The sequence below is a fragment of the Neomonachus schauinslandi genome, chromosome 3 (assembly GCF_002201575.2).
Source record: "Neomonachus schauinslandi chromosome 3, ASM220157v2, whole genome shotgun sequence".
Classification (NCBI taxonomy): domain Eukaryota; kingdom Metazoa; phylum Chordata; class Mammalia; order Carnivora; family Phocidae; genus Neomonachus; species Neomonachus schauinslandi.
The window spans coordinates 174338517-174362051 of record NC_058405.1 but is presented as its reverse complement, the minus strand read 5'-3'; the positions used below and the strand labels follow the sequence as shown (position 1 = coordinate 174362051).

The window sequence follows — 23535 nt, the reverse complement described above, 5'->3', positions numbered from 1 at the left end:
ACACACATGCTCTCTCTCTCTCTAATAAATAAATAAATCTTTAAAAAAAATTAAGGACACTTTACTTATTTTTATTTCAAAAACAATTGGAATTTAGGAAGGACAAAAAGTAGTCTCCCCATTTTACGGATGGAGAAATCAGAGCTCTGGGAAGCTTGTTGCAAGGTTTAAGCTTTCTAGTATGTTTCCAGCTGGATCACGACTCTAACTAATGGGTCTGCCAAACATCTCTTTCTGGTAAAATGCACAATGGCCATAAACAGTTGCCCTTCTCAAGCAGCTGGGCTTCCCAAACATTGAAACTACATCAAACATCAAAACTCGTCAGTCAGGCTGAGATCACAAAGCAATCCAATGTACCTCTCTGTTTAATCCTATCCCTCCCTATTTCAGCTCCACTGGCCCTGGCTTGGAAATAGGTGACCACATGTAGCTCATCTGGGATGGAAGAAGCTGGAAGGCAAAAAGAGATAGAATAAATAAGCTCCCAAACAGGATCTTTTGTGAACAGGACACGAGTGCTTGCAACACCACACAGCAGCTGAGGGAGGAGCTGAGCCCCCCAACCTCTTACCCTGGCAGCTCCAAGTAAGGTGAGGTATACCTTTTATGACAAGGGTTTACAAACAGAGGAAGGATGAGCAGAAGGAAAGTAGGAAGGCAAAAAGGCAAGAAAGAAAGAGAGAAAGAGAAAGAAAGAGGAAGGAAGACAGGCAGGAGGGCGGGAGGGAGGGAAAGGAAAAAAGGAAGGAAGGAAGGAAGGAAGGAAAAGAAAGGAAAGAAAGAAAGAAAAGAAAAGAAAAGAAAGAAAGAAAGAAAGAAAGGAAGGAAAGACTCTCCACCCTAACCCATGGATGGGAATGTGGGCTACGGGTCAGAGAACCATCCACAGCAGGGACTGATGGCATTATCACCTAGAGAGGAGACAGGCTCTGTCCTCATCACTGTCCTGGGGCCAGTGCACTAAGGCAGGAACCTGCTGGAAGGATTATAGGAGCTCCAGAAAGGAAGAGAGCTCTCAGATAGAAGATGCTTCCCTGACATCCAGGAAACATGTTCTTGGGATTAAAGGCACATGATCCGAGAAAGAGCCTTCGATGAAGAAAAGGAAGGAATCTTCTCTGGCACCAACATCAATGACGTTTACTGGTTGAAATCAGTATCTGGGGAAAGGAGGGAGCTTTATACATAAATCTCTTCTAGTTTCTAGTTCTCAAATCAGTTGATTTGCAGCTTATCTCTTTTTTTTTAGTCTCCTTAGCTCTTGGTTGAGTTGGTGGCTTGTATAGTAGAAAAAGGAGAGGTTGGCAATAAGGGGGCCACAAAGGCTGGAGGACGGACCGCAGGAATCTGAGATCACGTGCTGTGGGTTGGCCTCAGGAGGTGAATGAGCTTCCTGCAGTGTCTGGCAGAGGCAGGCCGGGGGCTGCTGGGCGCCAGTAACTGATTCCCCAAAGAGAGCATGGCTAATCGCTCACTGGCCCCCAGGGACACCAGCACCTGTGGGACAGAGAGCAGATGACAGAACACGACATGGCCCAGCAATTCCCACTCTACAAAAGAAAGAAAAAGAAAACGGGCTCTTGGGGACTCAGTCTAGATTGGGTGGGGAAAGAGAAATGGTGGAGACGGGGCTCATCAAGACTGGAGGTCTACTCCCATTCACTTTGGTTATGCACCACGAAATCAAGGCACCGAGGGATCCACGGGCTTGGCCCCAAGAAGGGTTAATACATGCTGTGCTGATACTCAGTCAAAAGCACGATTCCCAGCCATGGGTCCTGACCAGTGGGCCTTAACCTCGTTACCACTGAGAATCCTTTTCGTTATTCCCCCCCAGGGATTGCCAGAAAATCCTATAATTTCTATCAACGCCACCCTGTCAAAACGTCTGTTCCGCATGCACCATCCAATGCTACCACATCGCACTATAATAATTTGGACGTTTAGCCTTATCATAGGTAGGTGTGTGATTTCCATTCGGCTACTTCATATACCGGGCAGAAAAAGCAGGATAAAGCAGTAGTTAAGGTATGGGGCTCAGGACTCAGACCCTTGAGCTCAGAAGTCCAATCCCCCAAACTAGCTTTGTAACTTGGACAAGTTCTTAAAATTCTTAGTGCCTCAGTGTCCTCACCTGCAAAATGAGGACTATAATAGCTTCAACTAAGTAACAAAGGTAAAATGCTTAGCATGCTGCTTGTCACACGGTGGAGGGCTGAAAAAAGACGGTTAGCTGCTTCACGGCCCCCAGGATGAAATCCCTCTATGCCTCAACATGGCCTAGTGTGTCCTCACCTCCATCCCACACAGCAAGACAGAAAGCCTGGTCCTTGAGATCCCAGGAACTTCCCACTCATCAGAACCCTCTCCTGCACTCCTTCCCTTCTCCAGGGTGGGAGATGGGAGATGAGTGTGTCATCTCCCACTTCCGGACAAGGGGATTTATGGGTGTCTCGATTCCTTAAAAGACTACCTCAGAAAGATGTTGTGAAATACAACCCCATTGTCGTGGTCCACGAGTCCCCAGGGGCATACCTGATGGATGCAGGGCTCCTGTCGGAGGCTCCGGAGGGCAATGAGGGCGGCCTCCTTCACATTTAGCTGGGGGTCTCCACACGCCATCTCTAGGAGCCGCTGGGGTACTTGGCACTGTAACAGCTCTGCCCCCAGCCCCTCAGGCCCCAAGTTGCCCAGAGCCGACGCGGCATTGCGCCGGATGCCAGCCTGAGGGTCTCCAAGCAGCTGGGTCATACCGGGTACAGCAGCAGCCAAGGCAGGCCCCAGGGGACCAGCCTGGTAGGCTGCGTTGCCCACAGCAAAGGTGGCACTGCGCCGCACAGCCGGGTCCTTGTCTCCAAGCCCCACCAGCAGGAGGCTGAGCAGCCCCGCCTGGCTCTGCAGCGCCCCACGCAGGGCCATGCTGTGTTGCAACAAGTGTCCCAGGAGCCCATATGTGCGGGCCCGCACAGAATTCTCTGGGTGGCCCAGGAGACTCCGCAGGGGCCGGTAGGATTCATCAGAGCCAGCCAGGAGTTCTTGGATAAAGGACAAGTGGCTGGGAGACAGCACTCGGGCTGTGTGGGCCAGCAGGGAGAGAAGGTCGGAGGTTAGCAGTGGCTGGTCACCCAGGAGGGCAACTGAGAGGAAGGAGATGACAGGTCTAGGGGAGGCAGCCACCGCGGTCACAAACTGGTTGAGAGAGGTGGGATCCGTAAGGGCCAGGCGTGTGAGGAGACTGACAGGCAACTCAACTTGAGGCAGCGGAAGATGGTGGCAGCAGACCTGGGGACAGAGGGGCAGGGCAGTAGGCAAAACGGGTTCAGGGAGAGGGAGCACTCACTGCAGTGAGGTAGCTCAAAGGAGCCCAAGCTCTGGCAGAGAGAAAAGCCAAGCTATGCTGCGAAATACTACAGAGAACCGGAAGACCTGACCCAAGCCTGCCACGTGAGACCCAGTGTGGAGCCCAGGAGAACAGGTACAAGATCATTCCTTGCTCTGCAAGGACGCGCTTGCTCTGCTTTCAGAGGCCCACTGCTTAGTGCCAAGAATTGCCAGAGAGGTGATTCCTGGCTGAGGAGCTGAGTATCCAGTGCCTAGCCTGGGATGTCCTCCCCACGGAGCTCCAACGGATCCAGATGAGGGACTGATGGAGGGGGGGGGGGTGCCAACCCCAGCCCCCAACAATGCCTCTGCTCAGGCCTGGATGCTTTCTCCACTCCCATCCCTTAGATGGAGTCAGACCCTCCACTCTCCCCGGGGCCCAGGAGAGCCTTGGAGCTGTTGGCAAGTGAATTCGAGTACACAGGGTTGGCCATCCTCCTCCCCGACTGTCGTGCCTGAGGAGCTTCCCAAGTACCTGAAGCAGGTGGGCTGCGACTTCTGAGGCCCCAAAGTCAGCCAAGACACCTCCGAGGAGGTCGTCGTCCACATCCAGGGCGAAGGGGAAGCAGAGGAGCCGGCAGACAGATAGCACCACGAGCGGCAGAAACTCAGACCCGTGAGGCCTAAGGAGGGCAGCGTGGAAGGCCCAACTCGGTTTGCTCACCCGCCCTTTACCATTCTCCGCCCCCTTCTCAAATCCCAGCTCCACTTGCCCAACCTCACCCATCCCACTGCTCCCCTCATAGCTCGTGTTCTCAGCGACAGCTCTCCTGACTCCCCCTCCCCACCCCGCCCTGCAGACTCTCTCCTCCAGCTCTGACTCACGCCCGGCCCAGCTGATGCAGGAAGCTGGGGGAAAGCAGATGCTTCAGGGTGGACATGAGGATACTTCCACGCTGCGACAGGTGGCTCAGGCATAACTGGGGCTCCTGGGTGAAGGTGGCCACGGCCAGGCTCAGCAGGGCTGCCACGCCTGGAAATACCCAGAATGGAGACCCAGTGGGGCAGGCAAGAGGCCTAGGTGCTCCTGCTTCTCCAGGGCTCCCAGGGCTTCCACTTGCTTAGTCCCTTTCCCACCCAGCGTGGCCCGCGCCATCCTCTTCCCAGGCGGCAACGGTCGCGGCAATCTCCTCCTCTTGAAGAGGGATCAACACTTTGGCCCTACAACGGAGGCCATGCCGATGGAAAGATACCTTGGGGTGAGATCAGCGTCCAGTCTGGCTCTGGGTTTTGTGGCCTAGACAGCGACGGCTCCTCTTCCTGTGGAGACACCACCTCGGGGAGCCTTAGGGCCATGGAGAAGCGGTGCCACAGAATGGTCCACATTTCTGAGCTAACCACGTCCCTTATCAGGCTACCCTTCCCTGGCTGGAGAGGAAATTGAAGGAGGGTGGGTAGGGAGGTTGAGGTCAGGCCTCAAAATGCCTTTTTATTCCCCCCACTCTTATCCCTGACCTCCAAAGAAAGAGAGTCTTAGAAATAATTCCTCGTTTTCCCAAAAACCTGGGATTTCCCTATTGTCTGAGTTCCTTTCTTCTCACATCTTAACCCATGTGTGTGTCTGCTGGAAACCAGGGAATTATGGCTCTCCTCCCCCACTGAATCCTGACGGAGGCAGCTGTGATTCCCCAGAAAGGGTCCGTGCTGAGGGCAGGTGGGCCCATTCGAAGGCTATCATGAGCACCCTAATTTGACCGAAGAGGCGAGTATGGGTTGCTTCTTCATTCCTATTGTCTAGCAGCTCATTAGCCTAGGAGGCACCCATACCTGGGTGAGGAGGTGCAGCAGGAGGATAAGGAGGCCGTCGTAGAATCCACAGCTACCTGGTGGGGTCAGCCGGACCTGTTGGAGAGAGGCAGGGAGAATGCAGGTCCTGTGCATGCAACTCCTGGTCAGGCAGAAAGAGCTCTTCCTCAGCCCAGGGCAGTGGGGAGAGCTCTTCTGGACTTAGGAGTCTTGGTTCCTGACTATTCATTCAATGACTACCTCTGTCCCAAAGACACATAGACCGGTAGGGTAAGAAGATACTTGCTAGACAAGAGGCTGGGGTGGGGGTGGAGACACAGTGGAGAGGGCCTAACTCTACTTTCTGGAGGTAGAACACTGATGAATTAGAAGTTTAAAAGGCAGTCAAGAGAAGGAGGTGGTAGGAAGGGAGAGCATTCCAAGTAGAACGGATAGCATAAATAAAGCAGCTCATCAACGATGACTGTGACCTTTGGAAGTGGTAAGTCCTGGTGTAACAAGATTATAGAGCCCAGAGGAAATAGATGAGCTCTGAGGAGAAGGTAAAGGAGTCTGGACTTTATCCCGGAAACAGTGCAAAGCCACTGAGGACTTATGCAACGTCCACACGGGCAAGATTTTTATCTCTTTTATTCACGGCAGTATCCTCAGAGCCCAGAATAGTGTCTGGTCCTCAATACACATTTCTGTGCTAAATACTTACTGGTTGAACAAATGACTGGACTTTTAAGAAAGCTCACCCTGGTGGCAGTGAAGAGAATGGACTGGAGAGGAGAGAGTCTAGAAAAGAGATCCTTCAGCAGGCAAGCGCCACAGTGCAAGATTGATGATATGCCCACAAACTAAGGCAGGACCATGACGGTGGCAGGCAGCAAAAGATCTGAGAGATGACAGGAAGGCAGAGCACATGGGGCCTGGGGGAACCATCTAGATGGCGGAATAATGGAGCAGAGGGCACAGTCTATGAGGACTCCCAGGTTTCTGACTGGGGCTCCTAGATGAATGGGAATGCCATCCCTACCACCTCTCTGAAGTTCAACTTCATCTGGAAAAAGCAGGTGAGTATCATTACATTTCATGTGTCTCTCTTTCAAGCATGTTGTGGGATAACATGTGAAGTGCTTTTAAGTTATAAGGAATTCTGTGCCTGTAAGGATGACAATCATCTGAATATGAAGTCTATCCTTCTTTTTACAGAATGAGAGAAATACAGGTTCCAAAGTATCTAAAAAGGAGAGGGGGGAAGGCCTGGAAAAGGAGAAAGTGGAAAGGAGGCTACACGGCAGACGGGATTCCTGAAGAGTTCTCAGGATGCCAGCCACCTTTTCCACCTCAGTTAAGGAGAATGAGGGGGCCAGGGAGTGCAAACTGCAGGCAGAGGGGAAGAGATGAAGCTTCTGAAAAGACCTAAACAACAGGAGCAGGAGCTGCTGGAGGAGGGGACTAGAGCAGGCAGGGAAATCTCATCCTCAGGTAACTCGGGTCCCCCTCCCTCTCTCCTTCCTTGCCTGCGAGTCTGGGCTCAGAGGGGGCTGTTATCTGGGGGCAGACACAGAGGAAAGGAAAGACCCCTTGGCTCCCTTCCCACCCCTTGGTTTGCCCCAGGCGGGCTGGCGCTTCAGTCTTTTCCCCTGAATGGAGTCCTGGGTCCGGTCAGAGAGGTCTGTGTCCTCCCCAGCCCGCCTCACCTCCGCAGGGGCAGACAGAGCGTGTGAGGCTGCTGCAATCCACTCCACAGGCTGGAGGTCGAAGGTCACCCCTTGCTGACCGAGTTGTCCCAACAGACAGGCTGCTGCGCTCTGAGAGGAGTCAGAGGAGAAAGAATGTCTGAACCTGCACAGCAGGCAAGACAGGCAGAGAGGATTTACGTCTCCGTCCGGCCCCATGGACGGCCTCAGAACCGGCTGCTACTGGGATAGTGATGCCCGTGCTCCCCGAAGGGCCGGATGGCAGGGTGAAAAGGGGAGGAAGAAGAAAGCTGAAAACTCACCACGAGAGAGACGATGTGTGAATGGGTAAACAGAGTAGCAATCTCGTTGCCCAGCTTCTCCATTCTGGAAAAAGGAGATACATCAAAGGGTGCAGCCAGGGAAAAGGAGGCTGGCGAGTGGCCTCCCTTCCCGCTGGACGGCACTCTCCCCAGAGGCTGTACGACCCCCGCCAAGACACAGAGTTGGTGGGAAGCTAGGTCTGCTCTTTGCAGAGAAGACTTCACTCTCTCTATCCCAATCCCTCCTAAAGATAGGCTGCAAGGTGCCATTCCCCCATATTTTATAACAGGGTGAGCTTGGGGATGGAAGATTCCAGTGGAGAGACCCCCCTTCGTGACTTACCCAGAAGGCAGATCTTGCAGCCGGAGGACAAGAAGGGAGAGGAGGTAGAGTGCTACTTCGGTAGACTCTTCCCAATCCATTACCTTTACCTACAAAGGAAACCCTAGATAGCAGAGCAACTTCTGACTGAGACAGCAGGGCCACCATGATATACCTGCCTGTGTTGCTGGCCTACCTTGCCCTGGACCAACATCAACAGTGACTCCAAGGCCAGGGGCTCGTGCCCTAGAAGATGACACAGGCGCTCACTGACGTGGCAGCAGGAGTAAAGAACCTGAGGAAGGGGGAAGCAGTCTGTCAGTGAGGCTCAGCAGCCCCTGAGCTGAGAAGCAGGCTGGCCTCTCAACAGATCTAGCATCCACCGTGGAGGTAGTAGAGAAGTCCAGGCCACTTCCACCTCTTGCTATAGGACAGTGAGATCGGGCTACTTCTAGGCTCTGGAGGGGACTGGCTGACAGTGGGGTCATCTCAGTGGAATAGATTTAAAAGCAGAAAGGGACCCTCTGGGGTCTCTTGTCTTTCTCAGTGTCTTTCTTTCTCTCTCTCTCAGTCCTGGGGATTGAAAAGAAATCTGGGGTGCCTGGGTGGCTCAGTCGGTGAAGAGTCCGACTCTTGATTTCAGCTCAGGTCATGATCTCAGGGTCATGAGATCCAGACCTGAGTCCCACACCCAGCGCGGAGCCTGCTGAAGATTCTCCCTCTCCCTCTGTCCCTTCCCCCCTAAAAAAAAAAAAAGAAAAGAAAAGAAATCTGAAGTCCCAAGGGTTTTGGACAGGCAGTACCTTGAGAAGGTGGAGGCACAGGATGGGATGCTGCAAGCCAGAGATAAGGGACGGCCTCAGTTGGTTACTGTCTTCAGTGAGCTGATGGGCCAAATGCTGAGAGATCTGTAGGAACATACGTGAAGCCTCCATCCCATTCCCATGATTCCCATCCTATTCCTCTCCTATCTCCAACAAATCAGGTTTCTCAACGCCTTGCTAGCCACTCTCCCTCAGATTCACCAGGAACCTCAGACCCCATCCCATCCCCAGTCCTCATGGCCAGTGGAGAACCAAAGGTCATGGCCTAGTTTAGCGCTAGTGTAGGCAGGTACAGAGGAAAGTGTTGCTGGCCAAAAGGGGGCAGGCAATCTAAATCCTGAGCCATTGAGGAAGCATCACGGGTGGCTTCGGATCAGCCACCCTGCCACACGGGCAGTTTGTCACTGAGCTCTCTAACCAGCTGGCCAAGGGCTCTGGGATCTTGGTGACATCATGTTCTACAAGTGGCCCCGACCCAGGGTAGGAGCATCTGTTGCTGGAAGTACAGAGTAAGAAGTATAAAGGCTTGTTTTTCTGCCTTCCTGAGAAACTGAGGCCAGCTTCCTCATCTCCAGCAACCCAGACGAGAGGAAGCAGACACTGCAGCTCAGACCTGCTCCTTGGCTTCCCAGCAGCTGGGCAGCCCCACCGGAGCAGTGCAGACGGCTGCCAACGCAGAGGACATGGCTCCAGGCAGATCCTCGCTCTGCTCCCGCAGAGGCTGGCTCACTTGGGGGGCTCCTATAGAGAAAGGGCAAAGAACGCAGGGTGTGGTCTGGTCGTTTCTCTCAGCTCCCGGTTCATTCTTTTAGCACACAGCACACAGTTAGTTACTGAGCGCTCACTAAATGCCAGGCATCATTCAAGGCAATGGCAGTTGAGGCAGGGGTGGGGGGGCGCAGAGCCAGAGTTGCTCTGGAGTCAAGAGAACCTCCGCGCCCTACTCTGGTTACCTGGGGGTGTGTGGAAAGGGAGCTGGGGAACTGTCAAGCTGTGGAGCAGCCCGTCCAGCACCGCCCGCTGAGTCGTCAGCAGGCTGGAGTAAAAGGCTTTGGAGACGGACCAGCTGTTCCCATCCATGGCTTCACACAGAACAGTAAAGCACTAAGGGAGACAAGGACGGGGTTGACATGAGGGCAGCAGAAAAGTGACGGGGCTTAGGGTAAGGAGCAAGAATCCCCCAGAGAACCTAAGCAAAAAGGAGAAAACCCAGAGGGACCAGCGGTGCCATTCAAATTGTTCCTCGCACAGAAAATGCATTATAATCACCCTCACGTTTTATTTTTATTTTTTTTAATCTTTTTTTTTTTTTTAAAGATTTTATTTATATGACAGAGAGAGACAGCGAGAACAGGAACACAAGCAGGGGGAGTGGGAGAGGGGGAAGCAGGCTTCCCGCTGAGCAGGGAGCCCGATGTGGGACTCCATCCCAGGACCCTGGGATCATGACCTGAGCCGAAGGCAGACGCTTAACGACTGAGCCACCCAGGGGCCCCACCCTCACGTTTTAAAGAATGGCAATTTTAGGGGGCGCCTGGGTGGCTCAGTTGGTTAAGCGACTGCCTTTGGCTCAGGTCATGATCCTGGAGTCCCTGGATCGAGTCCCGCATCGGGCTCCCTGCTCGGCGGGGAGCCTGCTTCTCCCTCTGACCTTCCCCCCTCTCATGTGCTTTCTCTCTCTCTCATTCTCTCTGTCTCAAATAAATAAATAAAATCTTTAAAAAAAAAAAAGAATGGCAATTTTAGGTGTCAATCCTTCTATACTCTGATCAGCTGCCTCCTAGATAATATTCCTCAAAGTGTTATCTATGGACCATGAGTATGAGAATTCCTGGGGATTCCTGGGTCCCTCCCAACCCAGTCCTACTGGTTCAGAATTTCGGGAGGTGGTGTGTTTATTCCAAACTCCCTATGCAGTCGCTGCACAGTGACATATAGGATAAATGCTGGCCAATAATATAAGTTGCTGATGGCCAAAATTTAGGTTAGGCATTGGAAAAGCTTCCTGATTCGAAAGGGTGAGGGATGTTAAAATAGGCTCTCAGACTAGAAGAGTTTGAATGGACTGCTAGTTGGAAGCAGAAATGCAGTCCAGATCTGTGTCCCCCAATGCCAGTTTGAACAATGACTAGGCAATTGCTTACTTCCTTGCTGATGTTGCTAACTGTCTCCTCTGAGATCAGTCAGAACTCAGCTATCCTCTTGCTCAATCCTCCATTCTCCGGTCCCTCACCTCCACAGTCCAGGGATGAGAACCCACTAGTTTACTGGTCCACAGGACAAGTAAGTTTGGGAAATACTAGCCCATCTGCAAGTCTCTTTAAAAAGGAATACTTCAGGGCGCCTGGGTGGTTCAGTTGGTTAAGCGACTGCCTTCAGCTCAGGTCATGATCCTGGAGTCCTGGGATCGAGTCCCATATCGGGCTCCCTGCTCAGCAGGGGGTCTGCTTCTCCCTCTGCCCTCTTCCCTCTCGTGCTCTCTGTCTCTCATTCTCTCTCTCTCAAATAAATAAATAAAATCTTTAAAAAAAAAAAAAAGGAATACTTCAACTTGTGGTTCCCTGAAATAGGCCACAGTGCTTAATGCCTCTAGATCTTTATATATGCTACTCCTTCTGCCTGGACTGTCCTCCCTACTTCCTGCCTCACCCATCTGGCAAACTTCTATGAGTTCTTCAAATCCTAGCAAAGATGATTTCCTTCAAGACTTCTTCTATGACTCTCCAAGTAGCATTAATCATATCTTCTTCAGTGGTGCTTCTGTATTTCATACAAGTTTTATGTAAGTTCTAATGTACTTCTCACGCTATTGTCCTTGATCATTTTTCATCTCTCCTACTAGACTATTTCTAGTCTCTTGAAGACGGGGACTTTCTCTTACTCATATGGCACACAGTCGGTAAATGTCTGTTGTATTACCTTGACCTAACCCTGTATAGTTTTAAGAAAGGGAAGGGAGAAACACGGGGAAATACGTCAAAGACAGAAATCTGGACAAGGGAGCAGATTACCATAAGGCTATCCCTCCGCAAGGTCTGCTCAGAGTCATTTGGTTGGGCCAGCAGTTTCCCCAACAGGTCCAGAAAGAGGTTGGCAGCCTCCTGAAACACCTGTAGGCTGGGAAAAAATAGCCCATCTCTCTAAAAGCCCACATGTGGTAAATGGGTTAGTTCTGGGCAGGTAGGAGAATCTCTGCAAAGCAACATCTCAGAATGCTCCCTCCCCTCTCCCCTGCTAAACACACACACAGTCTTCTATACACAACCTCCTAGCCCCTTCTTTGCCATTTTCTCTAGGTTATTCATATTGTGACCCTTCCATTTAGTGTATGGTGACCCTTAGAACCTGCAAGTCTTGGGGTGAACTTAGAGGGGTCTCAGGGTCCTTAGGAGGATTAGCTAGACCCTCAGCGGTCGGTCAGTCAGCTGATCCCTAACCTGTCGGCTTCTCCTTACTTAGCCTCTTCCTAACAGAGAGGGGAAGAAATGGGGGTAGAAATTGAAGCCAAAGTGGCCAACGGAGCAAAGCTGGCTCTCATCTCACCTGTCACCTGTCTGGCTCCTCTCCAGATTGAAGGTACAGGCAAAGTAGGCCTGGATCACAGCCATCAGGTCCCGTGAGAAGGTCCCATACCAACATTGCTGCCAGGCAAGAGGACAGAGAGTAAGGGCAATGGAGAGGATGGAGACAAAGAAGAGAAAAAGCAGTAAAAAAAAAAAAAAAAAAAAGGTGTCCAATATCCAGGCAGGTTGACCAAACAGGAAGGGGCAGAGGGAAGAGAGCATCCGGACAGAAAGGGGAAATCTAGAGGTCACAAAGTGGCGGCCAGTGGGCAATAAGCAGCCTGAAAATGTGTCCTGTGTGGCCGGAATAGGATTTAGGAGTTTAGGAGGCTCTGTTTTTCAAAATAGCTCAAATTCTTCTCGAAACTCCTTAAAAACACTCAAGGTTAGTACTCATGAGCAGAATGCAGCTTTCAGCTGCCTGAGCTGAGGCCCCGTTAAACGTTTCAGTATTCTGTCCTCTCAGCTCGGCCACAGCAGAACACAGTAGGGGGAAGGGGGGGACTCAGCCTCAGACACACTGAGCCTCAATCCTAGCTCCTCCACTCATCGTCCCTGAGACCATTTACAAGTTAGTGCCTGTGTATAAGTTGGTGAATCTCTGAATTTCAGTACTCTGTTCTATAAAATCAGGGCAACGAAAGCCTAGGATTTAACATTCCAAAACACAGCGCTCTAAAGACTGGGAAACTGTGCATACAAATTTGGATTTCTAGCTTCTCTTAGAAAACTGGAAGATCTGGTAACACTGGGCCCCTGTTCTCATGGGCAGCAGTGAGCTGGAACTGAGGGGATGTCCCATTCAGCTTGGGCACAAGCTCTCCAGTTTATCGTACTCTCCACTACTCATATGGTCACACAGACTCTACTTCCCCGCCTGACAGGATCTGTCTGGCCTCAGAGGGCAGCAGAGTTTGCAACTCATGATCTACTAACTAGACAGGAGAAAAGAAAAGAAAATGCGGGGGGCCGAATAGAAATCCAAGGTGAAGAAACTGGAGAAGAGGAAATTTGAAGAAGAGAGATCCAAGGTGAAGAAACTCCTATATGTCTTCCGAGGCTCCCAGGCTCCCTGCATAGGGCTTACCTGCTGGATACTGTTGCATTCCTGGCTGTGTCTGAGCAGGCTGAGCAGGAGCCCAGGGAGCCCCGCCTCGCGGCAGAAGGAGTACAAGGGAATGGAGTCACTGCAGCTAGACAGAAGACTGCTCAGGACTCGGAGTGCCGGAAGGATACGGGATGCACCCTCCAGCATGCCTTTCAGGATCTGGGTGATGTGAGGGAAACAAATAGTAATCGATATTATCAGAAGGAAAAGGAGGGTGACAAATACCAGTCCCCAAGGAGCTGGCAAAGCAGACCAAATGTTCTCACTCCTTTCTTTGGGACTCTAAAACCCAGGGAAGGAGAACAGAGAAAAAGGGAAAGAGAGCCAGGGAAGTGACCAAGGGAAAGGGGACCTCCCCTCAGTCTCTGTGGGACCCAGTGCCATTCCTATCTGCTCGCTCCCTTCTCCAGCCCTTCGCCTTAAACACACACACAGGCACGCACGCATGCACACACACACATGTACATACTTCTAAAGATTAAAACAACAGACACAAAACAATGTCATTCAACTCCAAACAGATAAAACGAACTATCTAACTCTAGATCAAGACTTGACTAACTATGACCCACAGGCCAAATCCAGTCCGTCACTTATTTATATATAACCTGCAAGATAAGGGCACTATGATACTTTTAAAGTGTTATTCTTTAAAAAGTTACTCTTCAAAAAAGAATAACATTTACGTCAAGTGCTTTATAGTATGTCATCCTCTGTTTCTAAATCTTTTCACTTATTTGTTCATTTACTCTTTACAATCACAGTGCACAGTAAACAATTATCCATTTTACAGATGAGAAGACTAAAGCCTCTACACAGGTTAGGTAAGGAGTCAATTACCACACAGCTGAAGGGTAGTTCAGCTGGAATTCCAACTCCACAAGACTTACCCTGGAGGCAGAGCCTTTCGCCTGCCTCCCTACTGAAGTTACCACCCACTACAAGGACAGCATGGAAGGCCCAGAAGGGAGGTGCAAGGTGCCAAGACAATTCAATGGGGAAAGGAGAGTCTTGGACCAAGGGTGCTGGGACGACTCTATAGCCACATGCAAAAAGATGAACTTAGATCCCTACCTCACATTATATATAAAAAGTAACTCAAAAAATGGGCCAGAGACCTAAATGCTACAGTTCCAACTAAAAAACTTTTAGAAAACACATAGGAGAAAATCTTCCAGACTTTGGGTCTGGAAAAGATTTCTTCCATATAACCCAAAAGCAGAAACCACAAAAGAAAAAAAATGGTAATTGGACATCATCAAAATTCGAAACCTTTGTGCTTCAAAAAACACTCTTCTGAAAATAAAAGAACAAACCATAGACTGAGAGAAAATATTTGCAAACCACATATCTGATAAAGGTCTCCTATCCAGAATATACAAAGGACTCTTACAACTCAAGGGGACAAACAACCCAACTTAAAAATAAGCAAAAGAACCGAATAGATATTTCACCAAAGAAGATATACAAAGGGCTAATAAGCACATGAAAAGATGCTCCACATTAGTTATTAGCAAAATGCAAATTAAAATGACAATAAGACATGATTTCACATTCACTAGAATGGGCTGTGATAAAAACAGACAATACATGCTGGCAAGAATGTGGAGAAATGGAGACCCTCACACAGTGCTGATGGGAATGCAAAATGAGGCAGCCAGTTTGGAAAATAGTTTATCAGCTTCTTAAAATGGTAAATATAAATTACCATGCAACCCAGCAATTCCTAGATATCCAAGGGAGAAAAAAGAAAACGTATGTCCACACAAAGACTTCCATGTGAATGTTCATGGAGACATTATTCATAAAAGCCAAAAAGTTGAAACAATTCAAATGTCCATCAGCTGGTGAATAAACAACACTAATTATGAATGCCAATTAAGCGAATCTTGGGGGCGCCTGGGTGGCTCAGTCGTTGGGCGTCTGCCTTTGGCTCGGGTCATGATCCCAGGGACCTGGGATCGAGCCCCACGTCGGGCTCCCTGCTCGGCAGGAAGCCTGCTTCTCCCTCTCCCACTCCCCCTGCTTGTGTTCCCTCTCTGGCTGTCTCTATCAAATAAATAAATAAAATCTTTAAAAAAAAAAAAAAAAAGAATCTCGTTCTTCTCATTAGTATACCTGTATCAGAAGCTCTTATACACTTACTATATCTATATTTTTAATTTCATCAACAAAGTTTTTTTTATTTAAATTCAATTAGCCAACATATGTTCATCATTAATTTCAGATGTGGTGTTCAGTAATTTATCAATTGTGTATAACACCCAGTGCTGATCACATCATCATCAATAAAAATTACGTGGAAAAGTGCTTTCTCTCATTCCAGAAGTACTTAATAACATCCTCCATTTTTGCCTCTTGCTCTTCCATGCCCAAAACGTTTACCATCCAAGTTTGCCAACCCCTGCTCTAAATGAATGCTTTTCCCTTCAAAAAGAGAAAATCCAGGCCTGTTTTGGGTTTTTTTTTTTTTTAAGATTTATTTACTTATGGGGGCGCCTGGGTGGCTCAGTCGGTTGGGCATCTGCCTTCGGCTCAGGTCATGATCCCAGGGTCCTGGGATCGAGCCCTGTAACAGGCTCCCTGCTCAGCAGGAAGCCTGCTTCTCCCTCTGCCTGCCCCCCCCACTCATGTTCTCTCTCTCTTTCAAATAAATAAATAAAATCTTTATAAAAAATATGTATTTATTTATTAGAGAGAAAGATAGAGCGTGCATGCTCAGGAGGTGGAGGAGCAGAGGGGGAGGGAGAGAAGAAACTCAAGCAGACTCCCCACTGAGTGTGGAACCAGAGGCGGGACTGGGTCTCTCAACCCTGAGATCATTACCTGAGCCGAAATCAAGAGCCAGACACTTAACTGACTGAGCCATCCAGGCGCCCCCTTTATTTAAAGATTGATTTATTTAATTTAGAGAGCCGAGGCCTGTTCTTTCTGTGTTACTAAAGGAGGCTAGCAAATCTTGAATTAAATAGATGAAGTGAAAAAGAACTGAAAAGGGACAAACTTTCTTTTTCTCCTCAAGTTTTTTAACGCCTCATCTGTGATTACCATAGTCCAAAATCCCATTGCGTGTGCCCGTTACCTGCCCCCCGGCCTCATGCAGCTGGCCCTGGATGCGCTGGCAGAAGTCAGGATTGCACAGCAGAGTGAGAGGGGCCTTCAGTTGGATGGGCACAGGCTCAGCAGTCTCTAGCAGGTGCTGCCACTCATCGTCGCTGTCTGGCTCCTGAGGTATAGGGGAGTGAAAGAGGTCAGGAGCGTGTCAGGTTTAAGGGTGGTAGCGCTCAACCTGGGGAATCATGGAGCAAACGCAAGAACCAGTGAATTCTTCAGCACAGATATATATGTTTCAACAACCAGTTTACAAAGGCAGAGTTGGCCGTGCGGGAGGGGTCTTGAAAAGTCTCTCGGAGAATACTGGCACGTGTTCATAAAGAGATACCTACAATTAGGTCTACTGCAGCATGGTTTATAATAAAAAAAAAATTGGAAGTGTCATAAAGCCAATCAGTAAGGGAATAATAAATCATGGTACATCCATCTTAGGAAATATTATGAAGTTATTAAAAAGACTATAGAACTGGGGATGCACCACCTATGCGGTATTCCCACTAAAACTGCATACGTGAATCTCATCATGAGAAAGTATGAATTTGAGGAACATTCTACAAAATAACTGGCTTTTGTACCTCAAAACTGTCAGTCATGAAAAACAAAAAAGACTAGGAACGATTCCAGATTAGAGGAGACTAATGAAGTATAACAACTAAACACAGTGCCTAACACCAGATTGGAGCATGGGCTGGGAAAATTTTTTTTCCCCCTATAAAGAACATTATTGGACCAACTGGCAAACTTTGAATATGGATCATAGATGAAGTAACGGAATCGTATCAGTATCAAATTTCTGACTTCTGTAACTGTACTAGAGTGGTGTAGGTTAATGGTCTTGTTCTTCAGCAATATGCACTATTTAGGGGTAAAGGGACAGATTGCATCTTACGCTACAACAACTCAAGAAAGAGGATTTACCCATATGCAGATATCTAGGGAGAGAGAATCAGAAAGCAAATGTGGCAGAATTTTAACAGTTGGTGAATCTGTGTGAAGGGTATACAGGAATTCTTTGTGGCATCCTCACAACTACTCTTTAAGTTTGAAACTATTTCAAAATAAACCCCCCAAAAATGACATGTTCAGATGTAGAAGGATCTCCAAAACAGATCATATGGTAAGTGAGGCACGATGTAAAACAGTACATGCGGTGTGAACTCAGTAACCAAAACAGCCAAACTATAGATTTCTGCGTGTGCATATACATATCTAAAAATTCAGCAAGTTTGGAAGAAGAAAGACAAACTAATAACAGCAGACACCACTGGGATTGGGGTAAGGCTCAAGAGGGACTTTCATTCTTACCCATATGTTCCAATTTTTTTATAATTACCTGTTCAGATGCTATGCAATTAAAATCTACAAACTGATAATAAGAAATCAATTTTTAACATAAGGGGAGCTCATACTTGGGATAGCTGGGAATCAATGTTCTAGAAAAACATCTACCCAGACCCAACATCCCATGGCAGGGTCAAGGCCAAGTGGAGCCTCTAGGGCTTACCTCATTTTCTAGGTCCACCGCATCAATGCTCCGCTGGCCCACCACCTCTGGCCTCAGCTCTGGGAGAACTCGTTCACAATCCTGAGTGATCTGGTTTTCCCTGCCAGAGGAACAGGGAGTAGGAGGCTCCTACTGACCTGTGAGGTTCAAGGTTCATTAACATGTCCCTCACTCTAGGTCCAAGATAAGAATGAAGAACAAGCCATGCAGGATTGGATAGGGGAGAGCTTTCTTCTAGGATATGGCCAGGACAGGATGTTGACCACTCCACACGTATCCTTGACTGCCCTTCCACTTTGAATCTTACTGTCAAGTCTACCTTGGCAGTTTTCACCTGTAGCTCTCAACTCAAATAATCTTCCCTTTTGCATGGAAACAATTCTTTCCTTTTCAGTCAGTGTGCAACTGAGGCATAGAGAAAGGAAAATTCCCACGATTCCTGATGAATTAGGAAAATAGCCAGAATCAGAATTCAAGAACCCAGGACTCAGACTCCCAGGGCCCTGTCCCCATGAGGCGGTGGCTAGTGACAGGCACCATGTTGTATTTGCTTTGGCAAAAGCCAAAGATCTGCAAGATACCTCACCCTATAAATTCCTGGCTACCCCCTCCTCACCGAGGTGCAGGGGGGGCCTCTCCAGCCCCCCACTCAGCCCAGCTGCTCTTCATTTCTGAGGCCAAGATCCCAGCCAAGAGGCCTGGTTCCTGAGGAGTGGCTCTTAGTCTAGGCAGAAGGGCTGTGCCAGAAGCCATCTTGCTGGTCCTATCCTCTTGCTCAAGGGCAGGTCCTGTGTTCTGGTGTTTCTGTGGGCAGTGGGCAGGAGACACTGAATCAAAACTATTTGGTTGCCTTAGGGCAGTATGAATCCTATTCATGGCCCTTCATCAACCTTCCTTCTCCAACCTCCCCAGTCGCTAACCTGGTCATGTCCCCTATCCCCTCTGTCCTACATACCTTCTGCTTGGCCTCCTCAGCCATGCGCTTACAGGCCTGTCTCAAGATGCGAGATCGATTGCCCTTGGGGGCCAGCTGATGCACCTGTTGGTCCTTTAGGACCTGAAGTTCTGGGGGTAGGCGACTGGTGAATGGAGTGCCCAAATCTGGGCCTCCTGGTTCAGTTATTACTGTAGGGAAGGAAGAGGGAGAATGCGTGATCATGCTAGAGCTGCGCCACCATCTCCACTTGGCCAGAGACAACGACAGTGTCCTGAGGCTTCTGTGGAAGGAGACCATCTTGACAACGTGACAAAGAGGGAGTGGGGTGGCAAGGGAAGTGGCAAAGGTTAGGCAAAGGGCGAGGAAGAAAGTTCGAGCTGGTAAGGTAAAGCAGATGCGCTGCATCCAGACACGGGGAAGGGGGTAGATTGGGAAGAGCCCAGGGAAGTGCGAAAGCCCTGGGGACCATAAGCACTCACTGGTGACACGGCCAGCTATAAAGGGGTGATGTAAGAGGTCTGGCCAGGACAGACGCTGCCTGGGGTCCTTGGTGAGCAGTCCCTGCAGGAAGCTCTGTGGAGAGAAAAAAAATACCCCATGGGTCTTCGCTTTCCTACAGGCTCTCTTTAACTCACCAGCAGAAGCAGGAAACCAAGACTCCTGAGCCCATTCCTTCAGCAAACTAGATGGTCTTAACCACATCCTCTCTAATCCTATCCTCAGGCCTCATTTCCCTGGCCCCAGGAACAGACTTCACTGCCTCCCCTCCTGGAGAGCTCCACATCCTGTCCAGAGACATTCTGTCACCTTCACAATCATCTTCAGAAAGCAAACATTCAAAGGGGTCCAAATGGCTCACTGTGCCTTCCCTCTGATTGCGGGTTTGTTTGCAGCTTGGTAGGAACAGATGCACACTCACACACAAATCATTGCATAAAGACAGGTTTGGGAGCACGCAAAAACAGAAATCTTTCAGCAAGTCTTCAGATGGTGGTGGGGAAGGGAGAATGCCTCTGCAAAGGGTACATCTGTTATGAGGTATCCTTGGGAAAATCCTCAGTTGGGCCTAAAATAGGAATAGAAGGTACTGGTAGATGATGACCACTGTTCTAAAACAAGGTGCCATCTGTGGCTCTTGCTGAATGAAGATGCCTGCATGTCTGCTCTAAGGGAGAATGGAATACCCTATGCCTATCACCCACTCAAGTTTCTTTTGTTTAGATTCTTTTTGATAATTACTGAGCTTTCCCAACTAAATAGGTTGGAGAGAAACTTGTCCCTTTTCATCTTAGAGCAAGGGAAAGTTATAATGAGACTGCACTCTGGGAAAAGGTTGCATTTAAATTCCATTGAGGGTCCAAATTTTGCCCTAGATAAGAAATAAAAAGGGTCAACTCTTTTTCCTCCCTCCCTCTAACCCTCCCTCCCCCACTGAGACTTAGGTGCAATCAATAGGCACCACCTCTGTCACCTGTCCCTAATCGCTGAGCTGGCCCCACTTGCTCTGGCCATCGGAATGTCTTAAGATTCTTTCTTTCAGGAAGACTGAAAGTTCTGTGGGCAAATCTAGATATCATCTGGACCTTGCATCTGATAGGAAATAAGTGGAATAGAGAGTGTGTAAAAGGACAGCATCTGTCCCTGGTGGCTTGAAATTACCTTTTCATTGTGATAAAGAATAACCTGCCCCAAGGAAGGGCTGCTAATCCCAGGTTTGGCGGACCTTAGAACAGCCTCCCAGAACCAGCCCCTGCAGTAGAAAAGCAAGGCAGCTGGGCCCAACTCCTGCATTCATTCAGTAACAGCAAAATCTTGCCCCAGATTTTGGAAAAGGGAACAGGGGCAGAGAAAGACAGGTTTCGGATGCAAAGTAATCTCCCTTTCTATGTTCATTACCTTGAAGCAAGGACTAATGGTGGTCGGCCAGCGCACAGGGTCCTTGAGAATGAGGCTGACCAGCTGAAAGATGCTCGTAGTGTAGAAGGGAGGGGTGCCTACAGCCAGCTCATACAGTATGCAGCCCACAGACCAGAGGTCTGCGGTGTGGTCGTATGGACGCTCTTCCACCAGCTCTGGAGACATATAGAGTGGTGTGCCTTTGATGGATGTCAGCACCATCGTGTTGGTGCTCATCGCCCGGGCAAATCTGCAGGAGATGATGGAACGGAAATGGGAAGAGAGATCGTAATCAATACAAACTAGGCCTGGTGACTACTACCTATCATTGTGTGAGCTATCCCAAACCCACACAGAGAGCACCTTCCTAAAGACCCAACAGGAATCCTAGTCTCCAGCTCGGCTTCTAAAATGAGGCCTAGGTAAGTCAAGTATATGGTCTGAGACTCCTTGCAGAACGACAAGCAGAGACGGAAGGTCAGTCTCCTCACCCAAAGTCACAGAGCTTGATGCCACCACCCTTAGCAAGAAGGATGTTCTGAGGTTTCATGTCTCGGTGGAGGATGCGGTGGGAATGCAGATAGTACAGAGCGGACACCAACTGGGCAGCAATGGCTTGAACCTAGGGGTCAAACGGGTGGGAGAAAGAAAGGAGAGGTCAGAGGAAGGAGCCCACTGACAAGCCCAAAGACACTTCCCGAAATTACCGATGTGATCTCGTCTTTTTCTTTTTTCCAGAGCTTCCCATGACATCTTCCTTAGTTCCTGCCCCCCCATTCATTCATTCTTTCATTTGGTCATTCATTCATTGAAGAAAAATGACCATGGATGAGCAAATTATCCCATGCCTCTCAGATGTGTCATTTATAAGCTGACGATAATAATACCACCTCCCTTATAGGGTTACTGCAAGAATGAAGTAAGTTACAGCATGCCATGCTCAGAACGGTGCCTGGCACTTAGTAAACCTTCAATATACATTAGCTGTTATTAAGTAAGACAAAGTCCTCTTTCTCAAGAGAAGTGGCCAAACGAATAAGATACACAAAATGAGCAAGATGATAACTTGCAAATAATAATGCTCAGAGGGAGATGGCATGCTGCAACAGGAAATCCTGAGGGGGGTGTCTACTTGCTAGGGTACAGAGAAATCTCTAGAACAAGTGTGGCTGGAGAATGTGTTCGACCAAATCCCACTGCTAACCACTAGATCTTGGTGGTGAATCCTGCCTTAACCACAACCCCTATCCCTTCCTGCCCCCTCTGGTACCACACACTAAAGGTGCCTAGTGACAGCAGCAGCATTAGTAATTGCTAACTAAGGGCGCCTGGGTGGCTCAGCCAGTTAAGCATCTGCCTTCGGCTCAGGTCATGATCCTGGGGTCCTGGGATCGAGGCCTGCATTGGGCTCCCTGCTCAGTGGGGAGCCTGCTTCTCCCTCTCTCTCTGCCTGCCGCTCCCCCTGATCATGCTCTCTCTGTCAAATGAATAAATAAAATCTTTAAAAATAATAATAGCTAACTATGTTGAATACTGCATGTCAGGCACTCTTTTAAACACTTTACATGAATTAATTCACTAATCTTCACAAAAGCCTCATGTGACAGACATTATAATTACATCCATTTCTAAATCAGGAAACTGAGCACCAAGAGGTTAAAGTAACTTGCCTCCGAAGATCCAGCTAGAAAGTGACAGCGTCAACCTTTGTACTCCAAGATTTTGGCTCCAGTGTTCACATACTTTCCTGTCACACCGCATTGTCTCCACATACACCCAGACTTTTGTATTTTCCTTGGGAGTTTTCAAAATGGTGACTCTCAGTGCCCTCAGCTTTCCCTACCAGTCCTTAAACTGAAAAGAGGTCGGGGGAGGGGAGAAGTTTGAGCCAGGAAACATACCTGGTCTTCGGGAAGTTTTCCGTCATCTTCCAAGATCTGAAAGAGCTCTCCCTCAGCATAGTCTGTCACCACCACCACCTGCAGGGAGAAGTCAATGGTCCTGATGGCTCCAGATTTATGCATTCTGAGATCGGGAAATTTCTGGGACCCTTCTTCTTGGGGAAGCGTGACCCAAAACCCAAGTGCACCTCTTTGTCAGTTTCAAAGCTGTCAAGCATATGCACAATGTTGGGATGCCACAGACCCCGCATGATTTCAATCTCTCGTTGCAGATTCCTCAGCTCCTTCTCTGAGCGTCCCAATTTTGGAATGAACTTCAGGGCCACCACCTGTCAGTGGTAAGATGAAGAAGAGTCAAGGCCTAACTACACTATTGAAACATTCACCTCAGAGCTCCAAAACTCAGGCTTTAGATTGTTGGAGCAAATTCTCCTACTCCCCTTTCCCACAGTACCCTGGCCTTATCCAGGCCTCCCCCACCCTTGCCCTAGGAGAAAAGAGCCTCCGCCAGACAGATCCCTTTCGTGGATTCTGTGAGAGGTGTTCTGATCTGGGTAACAAACTCTGGGTAAAGATTTAAGAGATTCAGGGGAAAGAGAAGGAAGAAAAAAAATGAAGAATTGAGTTCAGGTGGTTTATCTCTTCCGGCATGGTATGATAGAGGAGAATAACAATAAATATAAATTTTATTTATTGTTTACTAGGTGCCAGACACTGTACTAGTATAGTAATTCAGTGTGAATCACATTTAATCCTCAAACCCCATCAATCAGATACTGTTCATAATTATCCTCATTCTAGAAATGAGGAAACAGAGATTGAGAGGTTAAGTAACTTGTCCATAGTTCGAAGGCTACAAAATGGTGGACCTAGGATCTGAACCCAAGTAATCCAGTATTAGGGCTCATGCTCTGTAAGAGGAATGAGGGAGTCAGTGCCTCAGGAATACAGGTCGGTATTCTGGTCCCATTTTCCACCGTAGTTGGAGGTACAGAATCCCACCCAAGAGATACCCCTCTTTGTTCACCACCTGAGCACTGTATTTTCTTCGACCTTTGTACACCCTCCCAAAAGAGCCTTCTCCAATCATCTCCAACACGTGGTACTTTTCCATGACAGAGGTTTCAGGATCCCTCAGAAGGAAGGAGGTAGAGATGGTGGTGAAGGGCTACAGCTCCAGGGACAGTTCCATACATCTAGGAGGCCTGGTTCGGGCATGGAAGAAAGGTTAATGTTAGCCACCTTG

The 23535-nt window shown here is 48.8% G+C and overlaps 1 protein-coding gene across 1 annotated transcript; it reads right to left on the bottom strand.

The window, feature by feature from the left end:
- Positions 1 to 840: 840 nt before the first annotated feature.
- On the bottom strand, positions 841 to 23403 carry STK36 (serine/threonine kinase 36). Its single transcript, XM_021702939.2, has 26 exons — positions 23320 to 23403; positions 22478 to 22618; positions 22290 to 22367; positions 20880 to 21010; positions 20389 to 20638; positions 18972 to 19065; positions 18511 to 18680; positions 18172 to 18359; positions 17556 to 17655; positions 16020 to 16163; positions 12917 to 13096; positions 11810 to 11907; positions 11278 to 11383; positions 9220 to 9370; positions 8880 to 9007; positions 8246 to 8350; positions 7639 to 7737; positions 7464 to 7552; positions 7121 to 7184; positions 6819 to 6929; positions 5152 to 5226; positions 4578 to 4752; positions 4210 to 4357; positions 3860 to 4007; positions 2539 to 3285; positions 841 to 1500 (listed from the first exon to the last, which is right to left on the bottom strand). Exons 1-26 carry the CDS (start codon positions 23401 to 23403, stop codon positions 1357 to 1359), a joined length of 3948 nt encoding a protein of 1315 aa, XP_021558614.1. The 3' UTR covers positions 841 to 1356.
- Between the last annotated feature and the right edge of the window lie 132 nt (positions 23404 to 23535).